The 25194-nt window shown below is 41.1% G+C and overlaps 3 protein-coding genes across 4 annotated transcripts; all 3 read left to right on the top strand.

Annotated features, from left to right (window-relative positions):
• Positions 1-518: 518 nt before the first annotated feature.
• Positions 519-4211, top strand: tmed2 (transmembrane p24 trafficking protein 2). 2 transcript variants are annotated; one of them, XM_030769571.1, is made up of 5 exons: positions 519-841; positions 1285-1477; positions 1856-1876; positions 2589-2696; positions 2944-4211. In XM_030769571.1, the coding sequence occupies exons 1-5, from the start codon at positions 662-664 to the stop codon at positions 3066-3068; spliced, it is 627 nt and encodes a 208-aa protein (XP_030625431.1). In that variant the 5' UTR covers positions 519-661; the 3' UTR covers positions 3069-4211. The 2 variants fall into 2 exon arrangements, with proteins under 2 accessions (XP_030625431.1, XP_030625430.1); XM_030769570.1 differs by lacking the exon at positions 1856-1876.
• Positions 4212-5324: 1113 nt separating this feature from the next.
• Positions 5325-11446, top strand: ddx55 (DEAD (Asp-Glu-Ala-Asp) box polypeptide 55). The gene is made up of 14 exons (XM_030769246.1): positions 5325-5435; positions 5539-5589; positions 5693-5779; positions 6304-6395; positions 6475-6537; positions 7024-7173; positions 7353-7542; positions 8186-8268; positions 8457-8588; positions 8831-8923; positions 9182-9296; positions 9784-9952; positions 10073-10359; positions 10599-11446. Exons 1-14 carry the CDS (start codon positions 5325-5327, stop codon positions 10773-10775), a joined length of 1800 nt encoding a protein of 599 aa, XP_030625106.1. The 3' UTR covers positions 10776-11446.
• Positions 11447-15915: 4469 nt separating this feature from the next.
• Positions 15916-23494, top strand: mier3a (mesoderm induction early response 1, family member 3 a). Its single transcript, XM_030769335.1, has 12 exons — positions 15916-15943; positions 16230-16375; positions 16606-16740; positions 17457-17577; positions 17739-17809; positions 18073-18142; positions 19458-19603; positions 19875-19956; positions 20057-20151; positions 22015-22142; positions 22352-22500; positions 23049-23494. The coding sequence occupies exons 2-12, from the start codon at positions 16277-16279 to the stop codon at positions 23492-23494; spliced, it is 1542 nt and encodes a 513-aa protein (XP_030625195.1). The 5' UTR covers positions 15916-15943; positions 16230-16276.
• Positions 23495-25194: the final 1700 nt, after the last annotated feature.

Below are 25194 nucleotides of genomic sequence, written 5' to 3'. Positions count from 1 at the left end.
GTCAGCAAATCGATAAAAAATATACACTTTTCTGATTTAAGCCTGTGATTGTAGTTTATAAATATTGCAAAATGATAAGCAGTACTAACTATCAAAAACATCAAAACACTACACACAAGTTACAATATATTAATACACAATCAATTTCTTCTTGATTTATGAATTAAGCTCAGGTCTATAGGAAACACTGATTTTCATTAGTATAGTTTTTTGCTATTTTGATTGTTATTGTTTATTATTTACTGAGCATCTGGAAGTAGTCTGTCACAATATTTGTAGATTTGAGGTTTTATCTTCAACGTATTTAAACTAGTGATGTGCTATATCATCGAGCTTTGCTTTGTAAAACCCAGCATGCGCATCGTAAAACAGAAAAAATGCTATAGTATTGCAAGTGACATAGACCACTTTTAATTTGAATCGTGGACGTTAGTTTTGGATTCGCGAACCGTTGCCACTATGTATTTTGTACCTTGATGCGACTCGTTATAAGCTTTACGTGGCAGTACCAGGAAAGCCTGCTCTTCCAGACTGCTCTGACAATCTCCGCCTTTGCAATTTGAGCCTGAAAGGAGACTCTTTATAGCATAACATATAACCACCGACTTATGGGAAGTAGTAAACCCTGGTCGTGCCAACACTCTTTTGATTAAAAATAATCATGTTTACACTTTCAGAAGTCGTAATTTTCCTCGGAGTCTTGTCCGCTACAGCATCTGGCTACTTTGTTAGCATAGATGCTCATGCCGAGGAATGCTTTTTTGAGCGAGTTAACTCAGGTACTAAAATGGGCCTCATGTTTGAAGTTGCTGAAGGAGGCTTCCTAGACATCGACGTAGAGGTGAGATCAATAATTATGTCCATATTATTAATCAGTATTTTAGGATGAATGCAGGCTCTGCATCTTTGAGTTTTGCACCTAGCCACGGTAAGGCAAACAATATTGCCAGATGGAACCGGAAACTGGTTAGCATGCTATCTATATTTTTAAAACAACTTAACTCTTGCTCCAAATTATTTTTTTATCCTTATTTTGCTGGCTTTTGATGCTAGCAATGGTCCCTTGTAAATGATAGAAAGTACATCCACGAAAAGTTGCCATAGGACATAAGCCACCTGATTCTTTTCTTCCACCTGGTGCGCCCGAGCAAGAATGACATTTGGCTCTCCACTAGACGTTAACTATAATGTTATCAGCTTTAAATAGTCGTATTAACTTCTTTTAAGTTAATGTCACCTAACAACTTGTGAATGCATGAGCTTGATAACTGATGCGATTTCCAGATAACCGGACCAGATGGTAAACAGATTTACAAAGGAGACCGTGAGTCCAGCGGCAAGTACTCCGTAGCTGCGCATATGGATGGAACCTATAAATTCTGCTTCAGCAACAAGATGTCCACCATGACTCCCAAAATTGTCATGTTCACTATCGACATCGGCGAGGCTCCTAAGGGTCAAGACATGGAGACAGAAGGTACGGTGTGGAGTTTTGCCTAAAGGGCTTTGATAGTTAACATTCCTCCTGTTATAGCCTCCATTCTTAAAATGCATCAAAGGCTTAACTACAGTTTTCAGTCTGTGAAAAGTCTGTAACTTTATTATGAAAAGCCTTTAGCATTGCCCTAATTTCATTATGTAAGTTCTCGCTCCTTCCCTGCCTCCCTTGTCGAATGTAGCGTGCTTTCAAAAGTACGTTGATTCTGTCAGTGGACTGCAACAGGCCCATTGCACAAACCTGATTTTGAATGTTACTTCCATTTTCTTTTGAAAAGTGTCAGGCTGGTTTCATTGCCACATTTTTTTTTTTGTCGTGATAACTCGTTTTCTTGACCAGTGCTCCCTCCCTTCTCAGGTGGCGGTGACAGCTGGGATGGTAGGGTAAAGGTTGCATTTAAAAAAAAAAAAATGAATATGTGTTGCAGAATCTTAGCTATCAGCTTTCATCTAACACATGCTGTGTAATTTGCACTTTTTTGAAGTGCGAGGATTCTGATATGACGGCCTGTACGTGTGTGTTCGTCTGTAACGGGATATTGACAGGTGTTTCTCCCCCCCTGGTGTTGAAGTGAAGATAGAACTAACATGTCTTTAATAGACATTTTACTTTTGCATTGCGTTTTCTTGCTCCGGTGGCTAAAAGTCGGATCGCGACGCGTTGACTTGTTAAAGCTGTGGCACCTTAACCACAGACGCGTAATTTAACGAGATCGACGTGGCAACCATTTTGTTTAATGCACAGTTGATACTCTTTGTTCCTTAATGATATTCTATAATTACATTTTCCATAGATACTAGTTATTCTTCTGTCATGATCTGTGCTTAAAGTTAAATTTGATATCCAAGGTTGAGGGCAAAATACAACATATTTGCATAATTTGCAGTGGAGTACTACATTACATGCACCGTGGCTAGTCAGGTCTGGCATCATTGCTGTTTGAAAAAAACTGTGTGTGCTCATGCAGACACATCTGCATGCTGCATGGAAAGAAGACGCCTTGACGTTTTCCTTCTCTGTGAGCCGAACCTTGATATTTTTTTTTTTTTCTTTTTTTTCCCCCTTTTTTTTTTTTTTTATTTCCTCTCAGCTCACCAGAACAAACTTGAGGAGATGATCAACGAATTGGCCGTTGCCATGACAGCGGTGAAGCATGAGCAGGAGTACATGGAGGTCCGGGAAAGAATACACAGAGCCAGTAAGACAAGCCCCGCCTCAGTTCTCTGCACCTATAATAAGAACTCGCAGCTGTATACACATTAAACAGGGTGTATATGTGTATATACATACATGTATCTATCTGTGTGTATATATTTCTGTGTATACAGATCGATCTTTTTGTATGCCTTAAAGCATATCAAACCACTGGAGGAATGAACTAAATGATTTTCTCTGACTTTAAGTCCTAATTGGGTTTTTTTTTCTCTCTCTCTCTCTGTTTCTAGTAAATGACAACACGAACAGCAGAGTGGTGCTCTGGTCATTCTTCGAAGCTCTTGTGCTGGTGGCTATGACTCTCGGTCAGATTTACTACCTGAAGAGATTCTTTGAAGTCCGAAGAGTCGTGTAAAAAATACGACTCCTTTGTAATCCACCATTTTCCAAGCCCAAGACAGTATCTCACATCGTCTCAGATTTAAAAGGATAAATTAAAAAAAGGAGTGGAGATTCTTGAAAAGACAGGAGATCTTAACCACTTCAGATTTCAGAAGAGTTATTTTGTCGCCCCCCCCCCCTTTTTTTTGTTCCCTTTTCGTATTCTTTTGTCCTAATTTATATTTTGTCAGTGTTCTATTTCGAAACCTGTTGCCTTTCAGAGACAAGTTGCCCCCCCCCCCTCCCCCTCCCCCTCACCAAAAAAAAATTGTCAGTTGATAATTGGATCAGTCCTTTGTCTCTCTTCAATATTTTCGAGTATGAAGATTGTATTTATTAGACAAAATTTGCTTAGTGATGTCTATGCAGCTTTGTCAACTTCCAACACAACATCAAACTAATAAGAAAACGCTGTAATAAACAAGCTGCGGATGTGAGCCATTGGCAACAGAAGCGACAGGGAAGCTGTAGAACAGGTTTTAGGATCATACTTTGAGCTTAGTCATTAGTTCTCTCTACATGTCGACATCATAGAATGTTTCTTACTTGGAGTGAAACCGTGAGAAATTGCTCACTTTTATGTTAATGGGATGATTTGTGTCAGTTGTTTGCTAGTGATGAAATGGTTGTCGGGAATTGGGAAATGGAGTGTGCGTTACAGGGCGGTAGACCCTAAACTTAAGGTCATTTTCTCTTCTGAATATAGTTGTCCCCATCAACTGACCTGACGCACGATCGTTTAAATATCTCTATGTGAAGAAAAAAAAAAAGAAACAAAAAAACCCGACAGTGTCACTTTTTGTTCTGATTTGATTTGTTTAATGTCAAAGTTTGAATGCGGTACTCGATTTGAACACCCCCCCCCCCTTTTTTTTTTTTTTTTGTGTGTGAAGTAAAAGTCAGAAGAAGTCTCTTTTTTTGGTACTTTGAATACGTTCTCAGTATGTACAGCTGTATACCAAGACAGAAAGATTCAAACACTGAACAAAACACGTGGGTAATGCTACTGAGGAAACTCTCAAAAATCCTTAATGATGTCACAGCAAGACTGTAAAAAATGTACATGTTGATGAAGTTTGACTTTGGTTTAATAAACTACAAACACAATATTCTTAAATCGTGTCTCTGTGTTGTCTTGTTTTAAACCTCAGTAGTTAGCTATTGGACACACACTAGTCGTATTTGTCGACGGATTATTGTCAGGACAGTAACCAATTGGTCCAGTGAGAGGGCAGAAAAATGTTTTTGTTTTTTTTTCAACATTCCTCTGAGAGGCGCGATTTTTCAAAAACAGCACAAGAGTAATAAAGGCAGTTTCTTGGATGTGAGGGAAATTTGAAAGCACTCTGCAATACAAGAGGAAAATGGCTTTTTGTTGAGGTGATTGTGTGTCGTTTCTTAATTCATACAGATTCCTAACCACACCTCCGTCCGTATACATCCAACAGCATACTGTCTCATCGCGTGTGTAAAAGCTGGTTATCTGACAGCTAAAAAAAGTATGATGCACAATTATTGGTTTATATGGAAACCCTAAGATGCCATCAGTTTACATTTTAATTTTGATTCCGTTTTCTCGTGGTAACCTGTTATTTTACTTTGTTTTCTCGAGATCTCTAGTTATTCATGTCACTATCACGAAATAACGAAACTTTGTTTTCTCGTGATAATGACATATAGTCAATTCGTTATCACGGAAAGCAGTTGTGTTCTCGAGATCTCGAATTAATTATGCCGTTATCACGGGAAAACAGCTGTTCGCTCGAGATCTCCAATTAATTATGTCGTTTTCGAGAAAACAAAGAAAAATAACACGTTATCACGAGAAAACGGAAACTAGGTTAAATGTAAATTCATGGCATGTTAGGTCTTCCATAGGTTTACCTGTTCAAAGATAAACTTACTGCATTTAGAACATATGTTGTAATTGAAAGCTGCATAAATCATCCAAGACAACGTTTGCTCTATGTTGTTAGGTCAGACTGAGTTTATGATGTATCTATTTTGATATTTTGAAGACGGAATTAAAGTATTTAAATGATCAAGAGAAAGAAATCCGTAACAACTAAACAAACCAGCGGAAAACGTCAGAAAAATAGTAGAGGACGTTGTTGATGGGGCACTCAGGGCTATTGCATCTAGTTTCCACCCGGAAAGTATATCAGTTAGGACAGGAAGTCGGATCGGCATGGGTTGGATATGAAGTTTAGGTAGTGATAAATTGTACAGCATGGAGAGCAACACATCCGATGGAAAATGGGACAGTTTACCAGTAAAACTCCATGACAGCATATTACAGACCCTCAGCGAACTGGGGTTTACGTTCATGACCCCTGTCCAGGTACTACTGTTAAGTGAGGGGTCCTTTGGTTTCACATGAGCTGTTCTGTCTTCACATGACTTTAGCTTGCTATATGCTAATTAAAAAGCTTTCTCGATTTCAGTCTGCCTGCATACCGCTGTTTATGAGCAACAAAGATGTTGCTGCCGAAGCGGTAAGTATTTTGTATGTCCTTTAAAAAAAAAAATTCTAAAAGCCTCTTTTAGTGAAGCATTTCTAAAAGACTTTATAGTTACAGTTTTTTCTTACCTTTACAGGTTACAGGCAGTGGGAAGACTCTTGCTTTCGTAATTCCAATTTTAGAAATTTTACAAAAGCGTGAAGAAAAGCTTAAGAAGATGCAGGTGAGTGTACTTTCTGCACCTGTGGATGCTTTTGTACGTGCGGACTAACTTCATTGACTTGATTCGCGTTATTTCTTCATGGCCTTAAGTAAACATGTGGTCAGCTGCCTGTATATTCATCAGGAGAACAGTATTCTGTGTTTACGTTCCGCGGGCTTATCTGACGCGTTCGTTACGCTCTCAGAATGTATACCATGTGAGCGGCAAGTCTTGTGTTCTCTCAGTGGTGAATGGAATTAACCGGTGTTTTGTGGTGTTCTATCGTTCATTGTTTTATGGTCCACTCTTGCAGGCTAGAGATGTACCTTCCCTTTTAACAATAATCTGAAACCTTTTTTTTTAACTCAGTAGATCAGAGCATGGGACATTTGCAATATTTCAAACAAGAAGCTTTTCATCATATAATGTCATTAGTCCTGTCAGGAAACATAGAGACTAATCTTGTCCACCTCTCATCCTGAATGCCAAACAATGTGAATGTGAACACTGTGGTTCAGTTGGTTAACCTTGATGTGTTTCTATAGGTTGGCGCTTTGATAGTCACTCCTACACGGGAACTCGCGATTCAGATCAGTGAAGTGGTGGGAAGATTTCTCAAGGGGTTTCCTCAGTTCAAGTATGTATGGCTGTGAGTTTACTCACACTCTCCGTATGAATCTGCCTGAGATTCTGACTGCTGACTGGTCTTTTTTTAGACAGATTCTTTTGATTGGTGGCAGCAATCCTATTGAAGATGTAGAGAAGTTCAAGACTCATGGGTAAGTGTACATACATTCTACGCAATTTACATATGTTTGTATTTTTAGCAGTATTTAATATCACTAAATTATTACCTGTGTCAATTGTACAGAGATGACAAAGTAATCACATTACCCTCTGAAATTGGGGGGGGTGTATTATCAGTATGTGTTTGTTTGTTGTTTGTTTGCATGTTAACAAGATGTGTTAGAGTAAAATATCCCAGGTTGCTATACATCAGTACACCAGTATTCTTACAGAAATGGAGATGAAGCACTAGACTGCCTCATTTAATGTAAATATGATGGATGGTGCATTGTTCAGCGCTCATTAATGCTCCCAGCCTCCTGTAACTGTCTGCTCTTCTGTGAAATTTATACGTTTGTCTACATTTGGATACATTGAATGTTGATTTGACTGTTTGTGAAGTCACTGCAGAAGGGGAGCACACACACACGTATGTACTAACGACTACAGCGTGTGTTCTGTGCTCTGATCTTTCTCAGGGCCAATATAGTGATTGGGACTCCAGGGCGTCTGGAGGACATGTTCAGAAGAAAAGCCGACGGGCTGGACCTGGCCAGCGCTGTGAAGTCTCTGGAAGTCTTGGTTCTGGATGAGGCGGACAGGTTGCTCGACATGGGCTTCGAAGCAAGGTCTCTCTGCTCTGTTTCCGTCCCTCAAAGAAACAAAAACAAATAAATAAACAGACAATAATAAAAAAAAAATAAACAAAAACAAAAACCCCCCACAGAACTGATGAGTAAAGAAACACTACCTACCTGAGTTTTGCCTATAGGGCAGAGCCTCTTCATATATCTCTTGTCTTTTTCAGTCTGAACGCTATCCTGGGTTGGTTACCAAAGCAACGTCGTACAGGGCTGTTCTCAGCCACGCAGACTCAGGAGCTGGAGAAGTTAGTCAGGGCTGGCCTGCGTAACCCTGTCCGCATCACTGTGAAAGAGAAAGGTGTTTCCGCCAGCAGCGTACAGAAGACTCCGGCACGGCTGAGTAATTACTATACAGTGAGTACAGGAATGAATCAGAATGCTTCTCTGATCTGTTTTTAATATTGTTTGTTTTGATTGCTTGGGCTGTTGGAAGAAAAGCAAAATAGTGAAAGCTTTAATGTCAAATACATAGGAATGTGTTTTTCTGTGTGGAGTTTGCATGTTCTCCTTATGTCTGCGTGGGTTTCCTCCGGGAGCTCCGGTTCCATCCCACAGTCCAAAGACATGCAGGTTAGGTGAATTGGAGACGCTAAATTGTCCATGGGTATGAATGTGTGTGTGTGAGCATGTTTGTCTGTGTGTCTGCCCTGCGATGGACTGGCGACCTGTCCAGGGTGTTTCCCCGCCTTTCGCCCTATGAGCGCTGGGATAGGCTCCAGCACCCCCCGCAACCCTGATTCGGATAAGCGACTTAGATAATGAGTGAGTGAGTGAGAGGAATGTGTTTTCCAGTCAGGAAATGTAACAGCAAAAAGTGTTACAGGAATGTTACAGTGGAGTGTTTACATTTGATGTTTAAGTAAGGCGTTTTTTCAAACTGCAGCGGTTTCCTCAGGTAGTGCTGTTTTGGTGTCTTTCATTCTTCAGCTGTACTGGACATTGATGTGTGTGGGGTTTTTTTGTGTGTGTGTCTGTGTCTGCTGTTTGTTTTTGGCAGATTTGCAGAACAGAAGAGAAGTTTAACACCCTGGTGGCTTTCCTAAGACAACACAAGCATGAGAAACAGCTGGTGTTTTTTAGGTGTGTGGTTACTCCCCTGGTTCCTCCCCTGAAAGGGTTTATTTTCTGTTAAATTCAGCTGCCATTACATGAACATCTTTGCTCTAAACATTATCTCTCTCTTATTACTTCAATTTTATATATGTTTTTGTTTCTATTAAATATTATTTATATATTTATTGCTTGTTTTTCTGTTTCTCTCCCAACAGCACGTGTGCCTGTGTGGAGTATTATGGGAAAGCCTTGGAGGTTTTAGTCAAAAATGTCACTATTCTCTGTATCCATGGCAAAATGAAACACAAACGCAACAAAATCTTCTCTGAGTTTCGGGAGCTGAAAAGGTAACAATATCTGAAAACTGTTTGAAAGTACTTTTCTTCCCCACTGCTGCCTGAGAAAGACTTCTCAGCGGCAGAGAGTTCCATATAAACCTCGTATCTAGAGCGTATGTGTGTATGTCTTTAATAATCAGAACAAATTGCTACAGGCGAAGTTCTTGGTCTGAACCTCTCAGTATGTGTGTGGACGTGTGAGGCACAGAAGGGTTCACTGATTTGTTCCATCGTTCTCTCCTGTATCACAGCGGGATCCTCGTGTGCACTGACGTCATGGCCCGCGGCATCGACATTCCGGACATGAACTGGGTTCTGCAGTACGACCCTCCCAGCAGTGCCAGGTGAGGACGCCGGAACCGTTTACGTAGAACCGAGACGGCAGTTTTTTTTATGTAAATTTTTTTAGATGGGGATGATTAGTGACAGGTTTTTTGGGGGGCTTTTTTGGAAAATTTATCCTTACATGTCCAAAGAGAACATGTTTTGGTATCACACACTGAACAGAGTAGATTTTTTTTTTGGAGGGTAAGTTTTCTGTTCCTGCCTGATATTGATTTTATCGAGTAACTGATAGCTGCAGGCTGTCTTCTCTACTTTAGCTCCTTCGTCCATCGATGTGGAAGAACAGCCCGTATCGGTAACCAAGGCAACGCCCTGGTGTTCCTGCTCCCAATGGAGGAGTCTTACGTGAATTTCCTCTCTATCAACCAGAAAGTGAGTCAGAAGAGATTTCTCGCAGTTTCGCTTCAGTCACATGCTCCGTATTGGGGTTCTCCAAACCCAGTCCTGGAGGGGGAAGGTCCTGTTGCTTTTTGGCCTCTACTGGTTCTTGGAGGCTGATTTTTTTTTTTACATGGAAAACAGGTGTGTGTACCCATCAGCCACCGAGAGAACGCAGCGGTTGGTTGAAAGGAAAGCCACCAGCATCTCACCCCTCCAAGACTGGATCTGGGGAAACTTCCTCAAGATTTTCTCTCTCTCTCTCTCTCTCTCTCTCTCTCTCTTTCTATCTCTCTCTCTCTGTCTCTCTCTGTCTCTCTCTCTGTCTTTCTCTCTCTCTCTCTCTCTTTCTCTCCATACATATATATATATATATATATATATATATAATCTCTGACATACCATGGCTTGCTTACGTGAAACACAGAGTAAATGTAGCAGTGATTGAGTTTACAGCTGTAAAATCCACACCATTCCACAGTGCCCTCTGCAGAGATTCCCTCCCGTTAAAGACGTGGTGGATTTATTGCCCAAACTGAAGGCTCTTGCTTTGGGAGACCGCGCCGTGTTTGAGAGAGGCATGCGGGCTTTCGTCTCCCACGTCCAGGCCTACGCCAAGCACGAATGTAGCCTCATATTTCGAGTGAAAGGTACGTTTTCGGTAACTTTCGTCGTGTCCCGTGCAAGTGGAATCTGTATTTGTTTGCATATGTGAAATGTATCGTGATGCAGAGTGTCTTGTTCTGATGTTGCGTTCGCGGCTCGCTCAGATCTCGACTTTGCGGCCTTGGCTCGGGGGTTTGCTCTCCTGCGCATGCCGAAAATGCCTGAGCTGAGAGGCAAGACCTTCCCAGATTTTAAGGAGGAGATCGCCGACACCGACTCCATCCGATATAAGGACAAGAACAGGGAGAAACATCGGCAAAAAATGTTAGCGGAAAGGAGGGAAAGGCCGGCAACAGTCAAGAAGAACTTCGTCAAGAACAAAGCCTGGTCCAAGCAGAAATCTAAAAAGGAAAAGAAGAAAAAGTTGGCGGCCAAAAGGAAGTTGGATGAGGTAACCCTATGTTTCCTGTCGCTTTTTGTCAATATTCTGGTATGATTTGACTTTGGGTTTTGGTCTGTGACAACAATCAAGAGTTTTTTGGGGGGTTTTTTGTAGTCCGAAGTACCAAGATAATTGCTCCATACCTTGACATTGGCGCTGTAGTCAGCACTTGAGAAAATGTTTGCCAGTTTTAATGTAGACTCATGCAAAACCCAGTTCCTGAGTATGCTTTGTATGCTATGTTTCAGGATTCGGACATGGACGACGAGGACATGAAAGAGCTTTTAAATGACACTCGTTTGCTTAAGAAACTGAAGAAAGGCAAAATCAGCGAGGATGACTTTGAAAAACACGTGACGTCTGGAGACAAGTCGAAGCACAGGAAAACGCTCTCCCCTCACGAGGAAAGCTCAGAAGGAGAGTAGCACATGTGTGTCTGTGTATATGTACACGTGACGGAGTGTTCAGCTACTCGAGTCACTCAGTGTACAGACTACTGTTTCTCTCAGATATGGAAATATATTCCACCAGCATCATCCTGACCTTCAACATCTACGGACTCTGAAGGAAACAGCGGGAAAACAGTCAACGTGTGAACAACTGGAGGACAGTATTTCTTTTGAGATTTTTGTAGAGCTCTTCTCAGACTCCCAGGGGACGTAAGTGATTGAAAAATAAAACTCTCAACAACAAAAACAACCCGAAATAATCGAACTCTTGGGCTTATATGCATCAGATGTCTCAGAGTGAGTGTGCTGATCTAGGATCAGGTTGTCTTGGTCCATGTAAATTATATTTATTGGGTTTATGAAAGGCAAACCTGATCCTAGATCAGCAGTTGTACTCATAGAACACTGATGCATACAGTCATAACAGTAACTAATTATAACAATACACTGAGGTGACACACAAGCCAAGGAAACAGCTCTTTCAGTGGGTGTCTTTGAGCAGAGCAGATGTTTTACCCTAAAAGTTTTTTTGGTCTTTTTTTTCCCCGTGAACTTTTGTTGTAACATAGAATTGAGACCTGTATAACCTGGGTAAAAAAACCTGGGCAGGGGCGGGAGGGTGGAATGGATCTTGTGTCTGAGGATGGTTCACTGAGTGTTGTGTAATGAAAATAATGAGTGAGTGTAACATTTGGCATTATCCCTGTACCACACAGGGGAATGCATTTAAAACTGCCTCGTTCTTTTGAAGTTGTTTTGTTCAGCTGTTATTTAAAAAAAAAGAAAAAAAGAAAAACCACAAACACCAACACTGTACCTCTCCTTGTTGATATCTCCTTTCTCAGTATTTGCATAGAATTTAGAGGCAGTTCGATGAGCTCATCGATAATTGCAGAGGAAATAAGAACACCCAGTTCCCAGTTCAGTGAATAGTGGTGTAATTACAGTGTGTGTAATATAGTCAGCTATGTCACATTCCTCAGTAAAGTTAGACAGGGTCTCTAGAGCGTCAGCTTTGTAATGAGGAGATAAAGAGAAGGGAAAGGTTTACTTTTTTGTTACATCAACAATAGAGCAACCTCACATTGTGAAATATCATACAAAAATGACATTGTAATGTGATACTGCATAGAGGGACCATTTTCACTCAATAAAAATAACTGTTCTTTTTATCAGTATTCATTTGAACAGGGTCTGAGCCCTCAATTTATGAAATACCTCTAGTGTCTTATTGGTTTAGTGGCCAAAGATGGACAAACTTTAAGTGCCCTGAAAGCCTCGTGGTATGTGTTAGAGCACTTTGTCATTTGATAGGGGCCAGTCTATTCAGATGTCTAGAGAGGCTTAAGAATTATGAAACTATCTAGAACCTTCCCTGTTGATTATTCCTCCAAAGGTCAGCCACTCCATTAGTCCTCATAATCACTGAGCCAGTGTTCCGTGACATAACTGTAAACAAACCACCAAAATAAACATAAACTTAGATATTATGCAGGATTGAAACTGCAGTTAACAAAAAGATGACAGACCCAAAACAATCCCTCTTGCTGGACATGGGTGTAACGCCTTGTAACTTCACGAGAATTATAAAAAAAAAAAAAAAAAAAGTTTACATCGGCAACAGAAATTTCAAGTTTCACCCCACAGCTGGGAGCCAGAGATAGTGTCACTGCAACAGTGTCACTGAGTTTATTTAGTGCAAGGCTATTTTCCATCTTGTTGGAAAAGCACCACATCTCTAAAGTTTTGTACATTACAACATATGCATTCTATAAGCAGCCCAAGTAGTACTGTATGTCTCTGTGCTCCTCCACCACCACTATCTAACTGTGGCATGCATAAGCCGAGAAGGGTTTTCTCTCAGATGTTAGCTTCTTTAGCACTTTGAGCTTTACTCGGGGGGGGGGGAAAGAATGGATAATGATATTTTGAGAGAGTAAAAAGAAGAGCGATAAGAAACCAAAGCCGTTTTCTGAAGGTGAAACAACCTCCATCAGCAGGACGCCTTGAAATTTTGTTTGCTTCTGTGATTTACTCCAACACTGGGCATTTGTTTGAAACCAGATTCTCAGTATCTATCATTTCATTCACCTCCGTACCTTTGATGAGACTGTTTCTTTCTTTCATCACCCACTTACATCATGAAAAGTCCTGAAATAAATTGTTGCACCATTTTCTTTTCAAATAAAAGCATAAACTTTTCACTGTCATTGAATATGATGCGGATGGCTTCATAGATACCAAGCCCTCTATGGCAGTTTACAGGAGTGAGCTAATCTAAAATCAGTTACTGTGTGTTGTCAAGCAAACACTCGAAATCTCTTCCCCTCCAAAATTGAGTTGTTACTTCAGGCTTTGCGGTTGATTTGATTTTAAACTTCTCTGTATGGCTGTAAAATATACTGTGAGCGTTAAATTTCGAAAGATGGTATGAACAAAACTTGATTAAGACAATTTATCTTATGTTTTTTGTGTTCTCGTGAGGTTAAACGTGGTGAAAGTCGAAAAAAACCGTCTAGTGAAAGGGCCAAAGAAGGTCCACGTTAAATGACTTGGCCGCTGTTGATTCCCCCACTCCCTGTCTGTAGGTCACGTTCTCTCACAGATCAAAACAACATTTTGAGAATAATTTAATCTAGCCAATCATAAATCAAGTACCCCCGGCATTTTATGGTAACGGACATTCCATAAAACTGTGTGCCAATTTATTTACACGGTCAACAAACAAGTTTATTGTTAATGGACTTTCCGGTCTTAAAATTTAGGCTGACGTGATACGTGGCCCACCAGTTTTCCCCCCCATAATTCAATCTGTCAAAGTAACTCTTTACAATTAGTGAATACTTCATTCAGACTGTTTTTAAGACGTAGGTCTCAATGAGTGTTTCCAAAGGTGACTGTAGTATCCTTTGTCACTTGTCAGGTCGGTTGTCAACCGACATGATAAGCGTTTCTCTTAGGGCTCCCCGCCACCTCTGTAGCTTACGTCGCCTACTGTACTAATTCTCAGACATGAACATGGAGTTTCTAAATCCCTCAGGTATCCTCATCCTATTTCAGATTCAGTAATATGACATGCCGTGGCAAGACAACTGCTTTTCAAACTTCACTTACAAAACCTGCCAGTTCTGGCCAAGCTGCAGTATACAATCCCACAACATTGTTCAGTAACCTATACCGTCGTTCCTGCCGCGGCACTTAAAGCACGAACGTGAAAAGGTAATTTTAGATGCGAGTAATTTGTCGGGGCTTGTGAAAAGTTTGGCAGAAGTGGCCAAAATATCCGTTGCTTCTTTCTACTGTTAACCAATGATTTGCACTGATATTTATGTTCATCTCTAATAAATACTAATACATAAATAGATTTGAATGGCAAAATGTTATTATAACGTTACCTGCAGTTAACTCGGGGACATGTTCTATTCTAAGCATGTAGTACAGTTTCTTTGTCATCTTTCTATATGCCGTTTTGAACTTATTTCCTAAGAAAATATTAGAACTTTCGACAACACACGCTCCTTTATTTTGAATATGTCAGGCGATTAAATAATCCCTTTATTATTAGGCAAGAGCTATGGAAGTTCCAGTACATTGTAGGTTGTGCGACAATTTTATTTAAGGTCAAAAACACAGAATATTGTCAGAAAATCCATAGAATATCGGCAAATTAACATCTGTACTTCAACTCTTGAACAAACTAACCATTTGATTCAAGGATGTAAATGTAGCCGAATGAAAAGATAATTATGATGTCAAACGCCTCCGAGCAGCGCACTGTTGGCTTTTTACATCGAGTTTCGAATGATCACGCCCATAAACTTGCACTGTTTCTGACGCAATACAACGCACTACTCTTAACGAATCAAATGTTGAAGTCTCTCCTGGTTTCGATGAATGTAGCCAATGACTATCAAGAGTAAGAGATAATCTAATACCATTGGTTCACTGACTCGATCCGGGTTTCGGTGTAAAGCTAGTTTAATAGCCAAAAGGTACCAATATGGCGGAGGTGAGTCAGAAAAGGGGGAAGAGGCATCGTATTTTTGATATATATTTCTCGTTTTTTTAGGCCACCAAACCGGGCTAACTGTAATTATATGCGTATTTCAATGGTTTATGTTGACTAAGTGTCCGTTATGTTTGAAAACGAACATAATCTGACGTCAAAAAATGGTTAGATGCAGAGCGAGGTCCTTTACGAATCGGTTTAGGCCGGGCGTTCGAATTCAGTCATCGTTCGTTTCCGAACTAGCTAACTACAGTTAGCCAACTAGCTAGCTGGGATAGGTATTTGGTGTCTCTTTAACGCCACCGTGCTATGTTGGCTGTGTCTTACAGAGAACCAAACAGCGCATCCAGTCGTCATGTTCCATCGATTCAGATGGTTCTGGCGAGAAATTTTGGCGTGTAGACGAGTTTGGTCTTTTCCTTGCCTGTTAGCTAACTTCATCGTCGGAGCATTTGATTACTGACTTCATTGGATTGCTATGTATATGTTGACATTGTTCGGGGTTTTATCAGTGTTTCATTTTCTAAGCTAAGCTAGTTGCTCTCTTAATATATTTTCTGACTAGATCAGCCATTAAAAGTAGTGCTTTAGCAAGAGTGAATTGGCGGAGAGTATGACGGCTGTTGGTACATAATAAGGTATTTCCATATGTGAATAGATATAGACGTTTAATTCAGATAAGTAACTTAAATAGTAGCTCGCTTGCCGGTGTTTATCCAAGTCAAGTTGTCGAGTTGCCGCCTTGAAACAGTCTCAAATTGTCGAGCTTAACAGTAACATTAGGTAGCTATCACTCACTGTGCTTGTAGTTTTTCTGTGCGACATTAGTATTCCAGTGTATGGAAGTAGAGTGGCGAGACGTGTAATAATGCTGGTTTTAAGAAAGGTGCTTTTACTCACTTGCCACCTATGGACCGTTATGTGGCTCGCATAGATCACTTCGACTAAAACAAATCATTTGAGGGGGGGGGGAAAGGCAGAGCATCTACAGCAACTTACCGATGTTGCTCTATAACGTCGTTACATCGTACCATCAAGTAAGCAGTTGATGATCTAATGAGAGAAAGATTGTTCGCTTCTTGCCTTTTAACTTTTTATTTTTTATTTCAGGCTTCCCTGGGAAGTGCTAGTCCAGGTAATGCCTATATCTATGTCTGTCATCCTTCGATCTTTTGAAGTTTTCTACTTTTAACTTTACCTGTTAAAACCTACGCCGGTACAATGATTGTTAATTCTTGATTCTTAATCTGCATCAACCCTCCAAGTAGTGTGTGTTTATGTGAACTTAATTAGTGTTTTGACATTTTAACAGTCAGTTTATTTCCTGATTACATTAATGACATTTTCTGTAAGTACGTGTGGCGCTTGTAATTAGCTGATTTTGTCTTCTAATTTACGGCTTTGTGTAACGTCGCTTTCAGTTGGCTCTTTATCATCGGAGGATCACGACTTCGACCCGACGGCGGATATGTTGGTCCATGACTTTGACGATGAGCGTACGTTAGAGGAGGAGGAAATGCGGGAAGGAGAATCCAACGTGAGTTCGGAGATAGCAGACTTGGAGAAGGTAATTATCCCTTTTCACACATTACCCAAGATTTTTTTTTATTTAAGAAATGTCATAATTTTGAAAATATATATTTTTAAATATATAAAAAGTATATCTACAAATGTGTATATATGTATATGTATGTGTATGTATGTATGTATAGATACGTATGTATATTTGTATTTAAAAGTATATTTGAAAATATATATAATGAAAGAAAACAAATAATAATTTTTTTTATTTTACAGGAGGGCACAATGCCCTTAGAGGAACTGTTGGCCATGTACAGATATGAAGGTTCAGTTGACGCTGTCGGTGGTTCAAGCGCGGACAGCTCGTCTGTAGAGTTGACAGATGAGTTTCCGGACATGACGTTAGACAAAGTAAGTTACTGATCCACTGTTTCATGTTTTTGGCTTGAAATGCTCAGGAAAAATAAGGAACATTTTATTCTGAGGAGCGGTTGTGCATATGATATTTATAGTTATTATTAAAAGAAAACCGTGAAAATGCTTTCATTTGGAGTTGACAGTAGAGGGAATCTCATACCTGACAAACATTAATGTTGAATATAGAAATATTCCTGACTTTAGTATAGAATGCGATTTCTTAAATTAAAGACTGGCTCCGTGTTTTATGCTGTTTGTAACAAACATATCAAAAATACGCATTGGGCGCATAATCAGTAGTGTCATCGTGCAATTGTCTTTCATTTCCCGTGAGGCAAATGTCAATTCAATTTAAAAGAGGATACCTCCAGTCACTACATCAGCCCCCCCCCCCCCCCCCCCAGTCTCTCGTAAGGTTTCATTTAGAACATTCATTTAGTTTTGCTGGTTGGAAGATATGACTTCCCACATGTCTGTTCTAGCTGCTACGCTTATAGCCGTACCAAAACAAGAGAAAAGACAGAGGCACAGACTCTAAACCAAAAGCATTAAATCTGAGGTGCCCGTGGATTTGGTTTAGACTTTAGTTTGATGCTCACTTGAGAGTTCTTGGTCGAGTATTATGCGAATACCAAAGTTGGAGCTATTAGCTGTGTTGCTGCCTGGGTTTGTGGCTCGTCTGATTTAAATGAGCGTCCCTGCGTTATCAGGAGGAGATAGCGAAAGACCTGTTGTCGGGGGACGACGAGGAGACGCAGTCCTCCGCCGACGACCTGACGCCATCCGTGACCTCACACGAAACCACCGATTTCTTCCCCAGAACACTTCGCTGTGAGTATCTGTTAGGAGGCAGAGAATATTCCCAGTCCTGACGCAAAACACATCCTACATCTTGATTCTGTAGAAGAATACAGTAGACTGTTACAGTAGCGCTGAAACACTCCCTTTATACATTTCTGTCATGCTCTGAATGTCTCGTTCTGCCTCTACAGCCAACACAGTCTATGATGGAGACAAGGAATCAGAGGGTGAGGATGATGTCAACCCAGAAGATTCTAGAAAGGTCTGTGCAAGTGCTCTCTACCATGCCCCTATTTACAAACCTTGAGTTTTATTGAATTTAAATGAGGGACACCAGGACGGTCTAGCCTTGAGAGTGGATAAGATTCATATATATGAAGAATTTTTTTATTTCACTGATTCGGTTTTAGTAATGTATAAAATAAAGATTAGATTCATATGTAAAACATCAGTAGGAAATAAAAAGGGTTTTCTGAGATATTAGCCCGAACGCATTCATCAGTGAGAGTGCTGTTTTTTCTACAGGAGATCATGGTTGGGTCTGAGTATCAGGCAGTAATTCCCTCCCTGTCCTGTTACAGCGATGAGGAAAAAGGTGAGTGAAAAATGACTGAAACTGGCAAAAGATACTCTGTGTACATTTTTAATTCAGTTTTCTTGTCGGTATTGTGTGTGCGACGTACAAATCAGTACCATCGTTTGTGATTAAAAAAAAACCAAAAATCTTGTGGTGCTGTGGCGATAAAGTTTATGAAATGCATAGTTTTACTCGTGGTCCAGTAAATTAGCAAACCGCATTATTGTTCTTGTGATGAGTTATCAAAGCCTCGTATTTCACTCAAGCTGCTAGTTTAACTCTGAAATCTTTGACACTGGGGAAGAAAAAATAGTCCCAGATCTTTTTCCAACCAAACAACTGAGCCAGCACATTCCGTTATTTCCCCCTAGACAAAGTGACCATTCAGTTGGGCAGTGATCATCTGAATTAGGATTTTCGAAATGGATAATTCCAGTGGATCCCAAATGCAGTCCTGCAAGGTTAAGGTCCTGCTACTTTTTTTTTTTTTTTTTTTAGATTAACCAACTCTCTGATTGGCTCAAGAGTGCGCACACCTCTTTCCCAGGTCAAATTCAGCCTCTAATAATGAGATTCCTGCACAAAACAAAACAAACAAACAAAAAAAAAAAAAACAGCGGGAGTCTGTTCCTGGGAATGAGAGGATTTATGGGCTGTCCACATGACAACGGCGAAAACTGAGTTTTTTGCGAACACGGAAACGTTTTGTTGCGTTTTTGGCCTTTCGTCCACACAACAGCAGTGTCGTCGGAGCTTGAAAACGCAAAAATTTTGAAACCAGGTTCCAGAGCGGAATCTCTTGAAAACGCAGCCCTTGCGTTGCCGTGTAGACGGGCGAATACGGAAACCTTCCAAACACGATGACGACACGGCGCCGCCTCGCGCATGGCTTTTGACGTTTACGTGATGTTCTTCTGTGGTGTTTGTACATTTCGGTGGCAAAGTTACGCCGCACGTACTGGCCTGGCATGCCTGTTACGCCGTTCTCACTTGTTTTTGCGAGTCCGTGTGGACGAGGATGAGATCTCAAATCGTTGTCGCAGGGATGCAAAACGCTCTGAAAACGCAAAAGGAAGAACATTGTTTTCAAAGCATTCCGCTGTCGTTTGGACAGGGCCTTAGTCTGGGAGGGCTTGGGATTGTGGGGATTACAAAACCCTTGTAACAAGTAACGGGAGGACTTTTTGAGTCTTTTCTTTTGCGTGTAAAAAAAAAAAAAAGAAAAAGAAACGTCAGCGCTCCTCGTAAATACTGAAGAAGGTTCAGCTAATGTGCGTGTCATTACTGTGTCGCTGTCGTAACTGAACTTTTATCATTTTAATCCCCGTTGTAGTGTATGAGGACGAAGATCAGTTGCTATGGAAACCAGACGTCCTGCCCGAGTCAAAAGTGAAGGACTATTTGCAGGAGGCTCTTCTCACAGGCCTCGATGCGAAGCGGGAAGACGTGGAAGGCTGTCTCGTTCGAGACAACGAGCAGGTAACAGCACTCGCATTTTAGTTCATCTCTGTTTATTTAGTTCATCTCTGTAATATAAATTATTCTGTTTTTTATTCCCCTGATTGATAAGATCTAGGCCGTGACTGTGAAGAAAATGTGAAAAAAAAAAAAAAGGAAAAGTTTGTGTGTTTTGCTTGAAAAAAACTGAGGGTAGTAAAATGTATTCTGCAGGATGGTGAGATGTTTGATACTGACTCTTTTGCACAGTTGTGGTACAGAAGTAAAATATATTTGTTTTTTTTCGCTCCAGGTTCTTTACGAACTCTTGAGGAGTAACTACAGTATTCCTGAGGCCCTTGGGCGTTATCGGAGCAATGAGAAATCTTCCAAAGGTAAACGAGATGTGTGCACCACGGTCATGTTTAGATCCAGCTTGTTCACGACGGTCTGGCGCAGTTTCACATCGAAATATGTCGTTATTTTAAAACCCAGATGAAATGCTGCCCTGGTCTGAAGAGGAGTGTCGGAATTTTGAACACGCCCTGCTTCTGTACGAGAAGAACTTTCACCTAATACAGAAACACAAAGTAAGTTCACCTCCTCTTCACCTAATACAGAAACACACAGTAAGTTCACCTCCTCTTCACCTAATACAGAAACACACAGTAAGTTCACCTCCTCTTCACCTAATACAGAAACACAAAGTAAGTTCACCTCCTCTTCACCTAATACAGAAACACAAAGTAAGTTCACCTCCACTTCACCTAATACAGAAACACAAAGTAAGTTCACCTCCACTTCATCTAATACAGAAACACACAGTAACTTCACCTCCACTTCACCTAATACAGAAACACACAGTAACTTCACCTCCACTTCACCTAATACAGAAACACACAGTAACTTCACCTCCACTTCACCTAATACAGAAACACAAAGTAAGTTCACCTCCACTTCACCTAATACAGAAACACACAGTAAGTTCACCTCCACTTCACCTAATACAGAAACACACAGTAAGTTCACCTCCACTTCACCTAATACAGAAACACACAGTAAGTTCACCTCCACTTCACCTAATACAGAAACACAAAGTAAGTTCACCTCCTCTTCACCTAATACAGAAACACACAGTAAGTTCACCTCCACTTCACCTAATACAGAAACACACAGTAAGTTCACCTCCACTTCACCTAATACAGAAACACAGTAACTTCACCTCCACTTCACCTTATACAGAAACACACAGTAAGTTCACCTCCTCTTCACCTAATACAGAAACACACAGTAAGTTCACCTCCTCTTCACCTAATACAGAAACACAAAGTAACTTCACCTCCACTTCACCTAATACAGAAACACACAGTAACTTCACCTAATACAGAAACACACAGTAAGTTCACCTCCACTTCACCTAATACAGAAACACAGTAACTTCACCTCCACTTCACCTTATACAGAAACACACAGTAAGTTCACCTCCTCTTCACCTAATACAGAAACACACAGTAAGTTCACCTCCTCTTCACCTAATACAGAAACACAAAGTAACTTCACCTCCACTTCACCTAATACAGAAACACACAGTAACTTCACCTAATACAGAAACACACAGTAACTTCACCTCCACTTCACCTAATACAGAAACACACAGTAACTTCACCTCCACTTCACCTAATACAGAAACACACAGTAACTTCACCTCCACTTCACCTAATACAGAAACACACAGTAACTTCACCTCCACTTCACCTAATACAGAAACACACAGTAAGTTCACCTCCACTTCACCTAATACAGAAACACAGTAACTTCACCTCCACTTCACCTTATACAGAAACACACAGTAAGTTCACCTCCTCTTCACCTAATACAGAAACACACAGTAACTTCACCTCCACTTCACCTAATACAGAAACACACAGTAACTTCACCTAATACAGAAACACACAGTAACTTCACCTCCACTTCACCTAATACAGAAACACACAGTAACTTCACCTCCACTTCACCTAATACAGAAACACACAGTAACTTCACCTCCACTTCACCTAATACAGAAACACAGTAACTTCACCTCCACTTCACCTTATACAGAAACACACAGTAAGTTCACCTCCTCTTCACCTAATACAGAAACACAAAGTAACTTCACCTCCACTTCACCTAATACAGAAACACACAGTAACTTCACCTCCACTTCACCTAATACAGAAACACACAGTAAGTTCACCTCCTCTTCACCTAATACAGAAACACACAGTAACCTCACCTCCACTTCACCTAATACAGAAACACACAGTAACCTCACCTCCACTTCAAAAGGAGCATTTTCACTTAGCGCCGTCAGAAGATGAGGAGAGTGTAGTATGGCAGTTCCTAATACATATTTCATCTTCCCACTTGGCTTTTTGGTTTTTTTTTTAATTGTTTTTTTTTTTCTTCTTCAGGTCAACACAAGGACTGTAGCAGAATGTGTTGCGTTTTACTACATGTGGAAAAAGTCGGAGCGGTTTGATTTTTTCGTCCAGCAACACCGGTTTGGGAAGAAGAGGTTCAGCAGTTACCCCGGCGTAACGTGAGTGTCATAAACACCCGTCACGTACCGTATGTCCACGGCGTTGTCTTCAGCGGTTTTGAGCTGTACCGTCTTTTGATACGGTCTTAGAAAGAAGCCGGTGATGTTATGGTGGCACATTATTGAAAAGCTCTGCCCTGGTCTCAGCCTCTGTAAAGTTAAAAACCTGTATGTGTGTGTGTGTGTGTGTGTGTGTGTTTCCTCCTCAGGGACCTGATGGATAGGCTGGTGGATGAGGCGGATGGTCTGGTGGTGGATGGTGGAGCCTCCATGTGCTCCAGCAACAGCGGCAGGATGGAGACGCCAACCGACCAGCAGCTTAACATCCTCAACTCCATCACCGCCAGCGACCTCTCCGGTGAGTGCTGAACGCAGCTGAACACACTTGCGTTAGGAATCTGCTTTCCCTCACGATAATATCTCATTTCCTCATTCGTTTGATGCTTTGACATTGCAGCTTTTTTGTGTCTTCCATCTGGTTTCCTAAGACATTAGCTGTTTCTCAGTACGGAATACGTCAAGTACGGACTTCCGTTTTTGGGAGTTCGGACGTGCTAAGTTCAGCTCGGGAGTCCAGACTTTGTGTGAAACGCATTCTGGGAAACTTGACTACCCAAGTCCACACAAGTCACCTCCTGATGCGTCCTTGATGAAACCCACGAATCGAGGACACATCGGGGTGTTTGATCCACACTTAGCTGGATGCGAACTTTGAATTGGAACAGTACTTAGGCCGTGACCGATGGCGCAAGTTCAGAGAAGAACGCATATTGAGAAACAGCTATTGATATTTTTTCAGTAGTAGCTGCTTTGGGCTATAGGTGTGAATGGAAATTCAGTAATGTTGTAATTGTTGTTCATGTGTTTTTTTTTTTTGTTGTTGTTGTTTTCCCCCCTCCCCTTTAGCACTCACCAGCGTGGCGTCGGTGTGTAACCCAGGTGAGGTGAGCTGCCTGGACTCATACAGCTTCACGCCCTTAGACGGCCTCCACCGGGGCACCCTGGGACACGAGGAGCCTTTGAATTTCTCCAACAACGGAGACGGGGACTGTCTGAACCTGCTGGACACGGGCTTCTACCACTCGGAGCTGGCCCAGATTAACGTGTGCGGGGACGAGTGCGACAGACCCCCGTCCAAAAGGCTGAAAATGGGCCTGTCGGAACCCTTCATGAACGAGGTGTCGGTGGCGAACAGGAACATGGGCGTGGACTTCGAGGGGCGGGCGCATCACATCACCAGTGCCAAAATGGCCGTGTCCGTCACTGACTTTGGCAGCTTGTCTGCGAGCGAAGCTGGTACTTACATGGGCTCTCACGCGCTCCATCAGCACGCGGCCCTGCAGTCAGAGTAACAGCTGACCGCTAACAAAGCTTCCCTCCAACTGTCCTCCACACACACACACTGTCAAATGTGTACATAGCTGCTCACTGGAAATTCTATTTCTTTTCTTTTTTCTTTCTCTTTCTTTTTTTTTCCTTTTTTTGGAATTATGTGTTTGTGTGTGTGTGATGTGTATATATGTACAGATTGGGTTTTTTGTTTGTTTGTTTTTTCTTACTATGACATCAGTGATGTCTTCTTGTACAGAAAGATAATCTTGATTTCTCAAGAGTTATTACAGCCATTTGTTTTCAGTCTTGAAGTTCTTTCAAAGTGTCCCATTTTGTCTCTGCCATCTGTATATCGTTTAAACTGAACTAATTATGGGTGTAGAAGCGTCTGTAGTTTTTTTTTTTTGTTTTGTTTTTTGTTTTTCCTTCACGTTAACAATTTATAAAATGTTGCAGGAAACATTTCTCTTTGCCCCCCTCCCCCCCCCCCCCCCCCTTCACTCTCACCCAGCGACAGAACCTTTACGCCCGTGTGACTGGCTGACAGAGGAAGTTCTACACTTAATGGTACTTCTCAGTGTTTACAGTGTCCTGGACTTTGCTAATGTAGCATTTTGTGTGGCTGATCCAGGATTGGTCGTTTTCGAAACCGTTGTTTATGGTGACATTGACTTTTGTAAAATGTAAAAACTCTTTGCCTACCAGAGTGGAGCACTTCATTTGTAAAGGATTTTTGACCTATTCTCTAGACTGAGTCAACCAGACACACCAAAAAGGGTTTGTTCTGTTTGCTTGTTTGTTTGGTTTTTTTTCACCAGATTTTTTTTTCCCAATGGATCCATCACTAACGTAAACCTTTTTTTTTTGGGTGAGGTTGCACAGAATTAACAGATAAGGAAAAAAAAAAAAAGCAAAGACCATGTGACATAGTCAGCAGCACCAAAACACAGGCTTTTTTTTTTTAGACCAACAATAAAAGACAAGACTTATGATGATTCAACCTGGTTGAATTCGAACACTCCACTGACCATTCACTCTTCTCCTTAAGGGGGGAGTTCACTGCAACAGATGCATTCAGAATGCCGTTTTTTTTTTTTCTATTTATTCTTCTTTTTTTTTTCATGCTCTCCGTTTGCTGTTTTGTTTCTGAATTATTGAAGTTTATAGTGTAATGTTGTTGTTGTTGTTGTTGGGGGGGGGGGGTATTTATTGCTTTGAGGGCCGCTGGAGGTGACAGTGATTTATTACAGAGTAAACTTTTTAAATTGTATAGGTTTATTGAAATGACTCGAGTGAATATCAACGTGTTATCAGAATCATTTGGCACATTTAGCTTTCTGTGGATTGTTTTTTGTTTCCTCCCAATGTCTTAGCGAGAGGTCATTGAACTTTTCACCTTTCCCTTGGGCTAACCTTTAATGCTCATTTAAACTTCATGCGTAGTTATCCTTGGTTCTGCACGCTTGTCATGAATCATGAAAGGCAATTTTTTTTTTCTCTCCCCCCTTTTTTCTTTCTAATGGTCTCGTTTACATCATAAATGACAGGATTCTCAGTAGCCGATTATGCAACGATCGCCGTGGTTACCGTCGCAGGTCCTCTCGACCTTCCACGGCTCGAGCGCCGGACGGTCGGTTTACCTGGCCGGACGAGTCGTGCGGTCCGCACACAGCTTAACACGCGTGTACGTGTGTGTGGAACCTGCTTTAGAGCAAACTGT

The sequence above is a fragment of the Chanos chanos genome, chromosome 3 (genome assembly GCF_902362185.1).
Source record: "Chanos chanos chromosome 3, fChaCha1.1, whole genome shotgun sequence".
Classification (NCBI taxonomy): Eukaryota; Metazoa; Chordata; class Actinopteri; order Gonorynchiformes; family Chanidae; genus Chanos; species Chanos chanos.
The sequence above is the reverse complement of the archived record's forward strand: the minus strand, read 5'-3'. Positions and strand labels throughout refer to the sequence as shown.